This window comes from Leuciscus leuciscus (genome assembly GCF_965113295.1).
Source record: "Leuciscus leuciscus genome assembly, chromosome: 6".
NCBI classification, from domain to species: domain Eukaryota; kingdom Metazoa; phylum Chordata; class Actinopteri; order Cypriniformes; family Leuciscidae; genus Leuciscus; species Leuciscus leuciscus.
Window position 1 is genome coordinate 9,917,922 of NC_138730.1, and position 9,932 is coordinate 9,927,853.

The window sequence follows — 9,932 nt, forward strand, 5'->3', positions numbered from 1 at the left end:
GGCAACAATACCTCCATAAGTTAGTTAGAAACAATTTGTTAATAATGTGATGGTGGACTGTAAGGAACTACATTTGTTAAGCATTCACATACAAATGTAAAGTACTGAAGTACTTTTTTCCCCTCACAGGACAGCAATACTACAAAAAACATGGTCGTTTACAATATGATGTATTTTTGTAAGTTAAACTACCCAACAGTAGGCTATATAAAGTACTTTAAATGTAACAACCTTCAACCTATTCAGAAGTAAAATGCAACATAGCAGTAATATTGAATATATATATATATGGTTTTGCATCAATATTACTGCTATGTTGCATTTTACTTCTTTACTTTTACTCTTTTACTTTTACTCTTGATGCATTAGAGTATGCAAAATAACACATTTACTTAAGTAATAAGTAAGGTTTTAAATATGACTAGAAGTTTTTCCCCAATGTGGTACACAATTTCTCTTTTCCTTCTTTCCCTAATTAAGACCAGACCCCTGTACTGCAGAATAAACCTGGACGTTCCAGTGCTGGACAGGTTTTTTAATGAGATGGAAGACACTCGACCTGATTTTCGGGCTGAGCAGGGAGGCCCTGAGAGTGCTGCTGGACCTGTTGAGAAATGACCGGCAACATTGGGGTTGGGGTTCCACAATAGAGACCCTGGTATTTCTTTTCTGGCTGGCGTGTGGTACATCATACAGGGTCGTCTCCAGAGCATTTGATATGCCTCGTTCCACTGTCCACCGCATTGTCCACCGGGTCGCTGAGGAGGTGGTGGCCATTCGCCACCAAGTCATTCACCTCCCAAACACCCCAGAAGACCTGGAGGCAGTTTTCCGTGGGTTTGCAGGGCTGGCAAGACACCGGGCTTTCTTGAAAGCTGCAGGAGCAATCGACGGCTGCCATGTCCGCATCAAGCCTCTAAGCGGTCCTGATGGTCAATGCTACAGGAACAGGAAACTGTTCCCGTCCATCATCCTCCAGGCTGTTTGTGACCATCAGGGCCGCTTCATTGACACCTACGTGGGCTGGCCCGGGTCAGTGCATGACGCACGAGTGCTCCGCCACAGCCCTCCAGGGCAATTCATCCTCGCACACGGCGGGTACCCATGTCTCCAACACCCACTTCCCCTCATCACTCCCTACAAGAGGCCAGTACGAGGTGTGGGAGCCCAGCGCTTTAATGTTCATCATTCCAGGGCACGCTCCATTATAGAGCGTGCTTTTGGGATGATGAAGACCAGGTTCAGGGCCATCTTCCTGCAAGCGCTGGAGGTGCACCACACCTTTGTACCTCACGTAAGTGAATTAAAAATACATTTTAAAAATACTGCAAAATAATAAACGCAATCTGTTAAAAAATATTAATTTATTCCTTAATTCCATTTCAGGTCATAACAGCCTGTGCCATCCTCCATAACATCTGCCTTGGGGTTGGTGACATCATGGCCCCTGAGGATGAGCATGAGGAGGATGATGCAGAGGATGAGGGGGAGCACGGTTTGGAGACGGTCAGTGGTGCTCCGTGGCGTGACCAGCTGTCTGCAGAGGTGTCTGCCCTGGAGGAGGTGCCAATTGACCACGACTATTTGTAACAGGCAAGTAAGAGAATTGTAAAGTTACAATGCATAAGGAAAAAAGTTGAGTTTATTTTTTACTTTTCCCTCTTTCTGAAAATATCTCAGTGAGATGGCAGCCGTTGATTGAGTCAGCCCTGCAAACCTGTTGATATACAATGCAGTGGACAGTGGAAATATGCACTCAAACACTCTGGAGACCATCCCAGATGATGTCCCACCAGCAGGAGGCCTTACCAGGGTCTCTATTGTGGAGCACATCCCAGTCCAGCAGCACCATAAGGGTCTCCCTGCTCAGCTGAAAGTGTACATACATTTTTATTTTATTTTCAATCTGATTTATGTACCATTAATTTGAATTGTTTTCCTGTTGTTGTAAATATTTGTAAAAAGTACTTGAAATCATTTTCATTTTACATGCTAAAAAAAACATGTATACAAGTCAAGAACAATTGTTTTATTTCCAAATGTATTTTTTTTTAATTCCATATGTAAAACGTATTACACAAATAAACAATGTACAAAAATTGCCTTGCCTCATTTACAAATAACTTAAATTCCATATAGGTTTTAACTCAACACAAACAGTGTACAGAAATTACTTTGTTTCATGTAAAAATAAGTGACAAAAAACATAAATACCAAAATTGCTTAACTAATTAAAAATAAATTTTTTTCTACCATTCTCTCAAGGAGAGAAAACAGTCTGTCCATTCTCTCCCTGCTCTCTTGTGCTCTCCTCTCCTCCGTTTCCCTCTGAAATCGCATGTCCTCCCTCATTAGCTCAATGAGCTTGTCGCTGCCTCTTTTTCGGGCTGCCGGGGCTGCTGGGGCTGCCGAGGCTGAACTTGGCCCTGGTTTGTCCTTAGGGAGGGAGGCAATTAGGACAGGGGGGTTGTTGGAAGGCCTCTGTCCCAAAACCTCATCCATGAGGAGAAACCATGGCCAAGTTTCAGCAGTGGGTTTCCCGCTCACCCCCTCACCTGTCCCAGGACACTTGCAATCCTAAGGCAGAGCAAATACACCATACCTCTTGTTAACAACAAGAACACCACAATACATTTCAGCAAAGATGTGTCAATTAACTTGCTTACCTTGTATTTTTTTTTTTAAGTTGTCCCATTTTCTTTTGGCCTGCAAGGGAGTGACCTTCCCCAGCAGGTCCATTTTCTCCAGAATTTTCCTAAAAAAGGAGAAAAAAGGAAAGACTTATGAAAAATATTAAGACAGGGTTGCAATCTAAACATTAGAAAAATCACACAGCAGTACATGCATACAAAATACTCCTGGATTATATTCCTGGATCCTCAAGTTTGCTTAAAACGTTTGTAGACAAAAAAAATACATAAAAAGAGAAAGACTATTGCCTTAACTAGTTGTCTCATTGCTGTGGGCTTTGTATAGGGTGAGGGTTATTTTTTGCATACAAGAGGCAGCTAGTGGAAATATTACAAATGGTTAATGACTTTAATGACTTTATGACTTTTACCTCCAAGCCACAGTGGCCGAGTTTTTGGCCCCTGTAAATAGATAATCATTTTCGGCCCTTAATTGAATGAAGTCAGCCGTCTGCTCCTTGGTCCCTGAAACAAAAAGAATTACAACAGGTTTTGCCTCAGACCACCTGATAAATGAAGCTGCAGTTTTTTAGTTTAAGTTCAGGTTTTTTAAGAAACACCCCTGGGTTTTAACACTTGTTTCGCTGGCTATTTCAGGTAAATTAAACGATGTATTGCAGACACCGCTATGTTTTTCAGGTATTTTTATCTACCACATTTCAGATGGATTTGTGCTCCTGTTTTATTTACTTGAATATACCCTCCTACTTGAAATTCACTGCAAAAAAATATTTTCTTACTTAATATTTTGTCTTGTTTCTAGTACAAACATCAGAAAATTCTTAAATCAAGAGGCATTTAGCCTACTAGACAAGTAAAACATTTCCTGTTTTGGGGGAAAATTAGGTGAGTATTGCTTAAAACAATAAAATAATCTGCTAATGGGTTAAGCAAAATAATCTTAAATCAAACTGAAAACAAGATTATTTTTCTTACCCCATTTGGCAGATTATTTTGCTTATTTTAAGCATAAACTCACTTAATGGAGTTGTTTTTTCCCCAAAACAATACAATAACTTTTGCTTGTCTAATAAATGCTTCTTAATATAATATTTTTTTGATATTTATACTAGAACAAAGCCAAACAACTAAGCAAGAAAAGCATTTTTTTTACTCCCGTCCTCAAGAAACCGTCACTCGACTCCGCTGTATATGCGAATTACAGACCCATCTCTAACCTGTCCTTCTTATCAAAAATTCTAGAAAAAACGGTCTTTATACAGCTGCAACACTATCTGCACATTAATTCTATTTCGGATATTTTTCAATCTGGTTTTAAATCCCTTCACAGCACTGAGTCCGCTCTTTTAAAAGTTCTTAATGACATTTTAACAACGACAGACGCTGGCGATACCATGGCTTTAGTGCTACTAGACTTGAGTTCAGCTTTTGACTTTGTATTTTTATTTTTTTATTTATTCATTTATTTGACATGGACATTGCAATTAAACATAGTACAAAACAAGTTTGTAACTAATGCTATGCAAAAAGAGTTTAACACACCATATAAATCACTTACATACACAAACCAGCTATCTACAAATGGGTACATTCCTGTTTCGTTTTCATCCAAGACTTAACTCGAGAAGTGAACATTTTAAACTCAGTCATGGTTTTAAATTCAGTTGGTAATGAATTCCACAACTTTGCACTTTTATATGAAAAAGCAGACTGACCAAATGAAGTCTTACGGTACGGAACTATACAGTTGTTATTGATAGAACCTCTGGTGACTCTGTTGATGTTTTGTCTCTGCACAAATGAACTGAGTGGCTCAGGTGCTATATTATTGAGACATTTGAAAGTTAGTTTGAGAAAACATAAATCACAAAAGCTTTCAAAGCTTAACAATCTATACCTCTGGAGAATATTGCAATGATGGTAGCGAATTGGCTTCTTGTCCATAATCTTTATAGTTTGATTATATAATGACCTGATATGTTTAGTTGCTGCGAGCGTGGCCTGTGCCCAAGCTGTCATGCAGTATGATATATGAGAGAATATCATAGCGTGCATGTACAGGAGGGCGGCTTGCTTTGGAATATATTGTCTAATTAGTTTGAAACAGTTTAGGTTACTTTGTATAGTTTTTGAGATTTTCTTAAGATGTTTGTCAAATTTTAATTGGGGGTCAAGGATCAATCCAAGGTATTTAAAATCTGTTACCAATTTTATAGTTGTATCTTGCAAATTAATCAGAAAATTTTGTTCCACATCTTGTCTTTTAATAGAAAAACACATTGCTACGGTTTTAGTTGAATTTAGCACCAACTGATTTTGAATGAGCCATTTACTGACCTCAGCCATACAAGTGGTCAAAACCTCTGCTGACTGTTCCGGTGACTTAGCGGGTGCATAAAAAACAGCATCGTCCGCATAAAGTTGGCAATTTACATCTGGACAGATTTGTGGCAAATCATTTATAAAAAGACTAAACATCAAAGGTCCCAGCATAGAGCCCTGTGGTATACCCCTTTGAATGCGTAAGAGTGGTGACTTATCCTGACCAACTTTAACACACTGATGCCTGTCTTGAAGATAAGATGTGAACCAGCTAACTGTCTCGGCAGAAAAGTTAAAGGATGTCATCTTGGATAGTAGTAGGCTATGACTGACCGTTTCGAAAGCCTTTTTTAGATCTAAAAACACCGCTCCTACCACCTGACTCCTGTCCATGGACTGTTTTAGATTTTCAATCAAACAGCAGTTTGCAATTTCGGTTGAATAACCTGGTCTAAAACCAAACTGCTGTGGGTGGAGGAGCTGATTGGTTTCCAAGTGGTCAATCAATTGTGCAGCTACTACTTTCTCAAGTACTTTTGATAAAATAGGCAAAATGGATATAGGCCGATAATTGCACATACTGTCCAAGCTTCCTGATTTGAATATTGGTATGATAACAGACTTTTTCCAATCTGAGGGAAATTTACACGTTCTTATTGACAGATTAACTAGATGTGTCAATGGTCTTATCAGGACACTGCTGTATTTTTTCAGAAAGCAACAATCAATATTAAAAATGTCATTTGATTTAGAATCAACTAATTTCAACTAATCATGTCACTTTTGTTTCATCAACTGTTTGGATGTAGAAACAATCTGCAGAAGCAGAAGGAGCTGGACGATTTAAGTTTTCAGTTGTTGAAAAATCTTTACACAAGTCTTCTACTGATTGCACAAAATATGAGTTAAATTCGTTTGCCATTATGGCAGCGTCATTTATATTTTTTCCATCCAGAGTAAGTCCCCGAATTCCTTTGTGTTTAGTTGTTTTATTAGTCAAGTTATTTAAGTATTTCCAGAGAGAATTATTGTTTCCCTTTGCATTTCCTATAAGTTTAGTATAATAAGATGCTTTCGCTTTTCGTAATTCATGGACCACTTTATTTCTTAAGCTTTTATAAGTTAAGATATCAATATTAAGCTTTGAGCTTAAAGATTTCTTTAGGGCCATATCTCTCATCTTCATTAACTTTTTCATGTTATTATTTAGCCACGGAAGGGTATTATTATTTAGTTTGTATTTCTTTTGCTTTCTAAATTTTTCTATTAACCCTGAGATAGCTGCTGTCATAGAATTGCAACATTCATCCACATCCTCCATGGCCATAATTTGTTCCCAATTACAGTTCTTTAGTTCCCTTTCAAACTGCACAGTTTTGGATTTAGGGATAACTAATCTTATATTATTATTATTATTATTATTATTATCAAGTTTACCAAAATATTGCAGTCTCTTTTTAGTGAGTTTTCTAACTGTCAGGGTCATATTATGGTCTGAGAGTCCAGTTATCAGATTATAGGTCCTAGTAATACGCTCTGGTCTATTAGTAAAAGCCATGTCAATGAGCGTTTTTGTTTGCCGAGTAATCCTCGTAGGCCCTTTAATCATTTGTTCATAGTTAAATTTAGTCATTATAGTTTTTAATTTTAATCTACAAAGCTTATCAGACCAATTGATATTGAAATCACCATACCATATGAAGAGTTCAGATGCAAAAGCCTCTAAATGCCATTTGAAATTTTCTTATAGAATGATCATTTTTATCAAGCTTGTACATTTAAGTTCAGTAATTTCACTTAAATGATAATTAATAGATAATCTTCATTGCCATTTAAGTGAAATTATTGATTTTAAGTATATGAGCTTGATAAAAATGATCATTCTATAAGAAAATTTCAAATGGCATTTAGAGGGTTTTGCATCTGAACTCTTCATATTGTCTCTCTATGAACCTCAAGCTGTTTCGCTGCCTTATTCAGCTCATCATAAAAAGACATATTATGAGAAGGTGGGTTATAGAGGACTACAATATTAAAGTTCATTGATGATGATAGAGTTACATTAAGAGCAAGGCATTCGAGGGGGGTGTTAAGTTCTACTACGTGACATTTAAATATATCTCTGATGTAGATTAACACACCTCCCCCTTCCCAGAGTTTCTGTCCTTTCTGTAGCATTGATATCCAGAAACGTCAATCATATTTGTTAAAATATTATTGTGCAGCCAGGTTTCCGTCAAACAAATGTAGTCCAAGTTGGAGTCCAGGAGAAGTGCTGAGATCTGATCCCTTTTGGAGATTAGACTGCGGATGTTTAATTGTCCTCCTAGTATTCCTTTTGGTTTGCTCACAGGTTCCCAGAGCACTCGAGCATGATTGACCGTTTGAAAAAAAAGATGTTCTTTTTGCTTTTGCGTAGCACAACTGGCCATACTGGAGCGCGTTTGTAGCGTCTTGCACGCCCCTCCATTAGCACGCCTCGCTGCCCCACTGTTTACCGATTGAGAGATCACAAGATCACAAGATTCTCCTATCTCGGCTAGAACATTCGATCGGTATGGTACTCAAATGGTTCCAGTCTTTCCTATCTAACAGAAGTTTTTCTGTTAGATTAGGTACTCATCTATCTTCTCCGACCCACCTCAATTGTGGGGTACCCCAGGGATCGATTCTGGCACCCATACTATTTTCTTTGTACATGCTTCCTTTGGGATCAATTATGAGTAGATTTGGCGTGTCGTACCATTGTTATGCGGACGATACCCAACTCTACATACCTATAAAACATAATGATAACACTACATATAAGAGACTACAAGATTGTCTTCACGAACTTAAGCTATGGCTCACTAATAACTTTATACTGCTTAATGACGATAAAACCCAAATCATCCAATTTGGTCCAAATGAGCTCTCTGACAGACACTGTACTGATCTTGGTACCCTCACGCCACACCTCACTTCTGAAGTTAAAAACTTAGGTTTTTATCTTGACAGTAGTCTTAAACTGACCAAGCAAATTAATGCCACAGTTAGAGCCAGCTTTTATCATTTACGACGGTTAGCCAAAGTCAAGCCTTTTTTAAACAGGAATAGCTTCGAAACAATTATTCACGCTTTTATTTCAACACGACTTGACTACTGCAACTCACTATATGTTGGGTTACCTCTCACTTCCATCTCTCGTCTTCAGATGGTCCAAAACGCGGCTGCCCGTCTGCTCACTGGCAGCCGAAAACGAGATCACATCACCCCAATCCTACGTTCTCTGCATTGGTTACCAGTCCGATACAGAATTGATTTTAAAATGTTATTGTTTGTCTACAAATCTCTTAACAACCAGGCCCCCAAATACCTCTCCGATTTAATTATCACTCATAATCCATCCAGATCACTCAGATCAAGAGATCATCATCTCTTGGCTGTTCCACGATCTCGCTTAAAACGAAGAGGTGATTGGGCTTTTGCAGTAGTCGGCCCTAAGCTGTGGAACGCCCTACCACTGCATGTTAAATCAGCCTCCACATTAGCTGAATTCAAATCTTTGCTGAAAACACATTTTTTCTCTAATGCGTTTAATGTACCATAACTTGTATGTTTTTGTCTTGTTTTGTTTGTTTTTCTTACTGTACAGCACTTTGGCAACCAAGGTTGATTTTAAACGTGCTCTATAAATAAAATTGATTTGAATTGATTTGATTTGATTTTGTTGATATTAAATTTAGAATTTGCTTAATTTAACTCAGTTGATTGTTTTCACACAGGGGGTTCAGTGATTGGTCCATATTCATGCTTTTAACACTTGTTTCGCTAGTTATTTTAATAAATTAAAACACAATACTTACATTTATAAGTGAATTCCTCGGCCACCACACTACAGACACCCGACGTTTTTTTGGAATAAACTTGCGTGAAGTTGCGTCGTCACTCACTGTTTATATACTGGTCGTCACCGGCGCGCTATGAATTCTGCGGAAGGGTAGGCCACGAAGTGTCCATTTTTGTATCCTTCGTTTGTCAGAGAAATGAAGTGCGCATTTGGCGGCGCATTTGAATGACATACCAAACCGCATTGAGCAGCCTTCGTCGCGCCGCGGTGACGCAATCGGCCTTCCAAGCGTGCAGAGTTTGAATTGGGACAGCCTTCTTAGCACTGCTGTGACGCAATCTGCCTTCAAACGCGGCCTTCGAAGCGTGCAGTGTTTGAATTGGGACAGTCTTCGTCGCGCCGTGGTGACGCAATCGGCCTTCAAATACGGCCATCCGGCCTTCAAATACGGCCTTCGAAGGACGCAGCCTTCACTTTGGGACACAGCTATAGTTTGCTCTAGTCTGTACTACTATAAACTTGGGATCAGGATGTGCAGGCTTTAAGCAAGTGGTGATTTCTGAATCATTAAATACTTGGCTGTCCCTGTTGCCTGTGCTCAGCTGATCCCTAACATTAGGTTCACTCTGAAACTGACATTAAAAGAAAAAGTGTTGCACACCAAATAACTTTCAATCGTATTGAGCAGCAACTTGTAAATTGCATACAGTTTATCATATCAAAAATTCTTCCCTATAAAATATGCTTAATTTGTTACAGCTCATCTGAAATGGCTGCTTGGCTTCTGTCCTCACCCCTTCCCTCACTGTGATATATTCACATTATACAGTTTTATTGACACCTTTAACATCTCCATTTGGTCCTTTCAGTAGTGTGTGTTTGCCTTTACCTGATCAGATGTTCTTCCTCTCCTTTTTTTTGATTGGTCTAATCTCCTGCTACTTTCACCTCGGATCTGATATAAGAACAAATACACTAAGGCTACGTTCAGACTGTCAATAAAAAAAATCTTAAAGATGAATACTCTTAAAGATGTATATTGCGTATTATCAAACATTCATCAATATTTCTGTACCTGTCCCTATTTTCTTACCTGCTCATTTGAAACAGCAAATTTTCACACTGTGTTC

At 38.6% G+C, this 9,932-nt stretch overlaps 1 protein-coding gene across 1 annotated transcript; it reads left to right on the forward strand.

Annotated features, from left to right (window-relative positions):
* Nucleotides 1-718: 718 nt before the first annotated feature.
* Nucleotides 719-2,062, forward strand: LOC309500485 (putative nuclease HARBI1; the record flags this gene model as incomplete). The annotated part of the gene is made up of 2 exons (XM_082172095.1): nucleotides 719-1,294; nucleotides 1,387-2,062. 2 exons carry the CDS (start codon nucleotides 719-721, stop codon nucleotides 1,588-1,590), a joined length of 780 nt encoding a protein of 259 aa, XP_082028221.1. The 3' UTR covers nucleotides 1,591-2,062.
* Nucleotides 2,063-9,932: the final 7,870 nt, after the last annotated feature.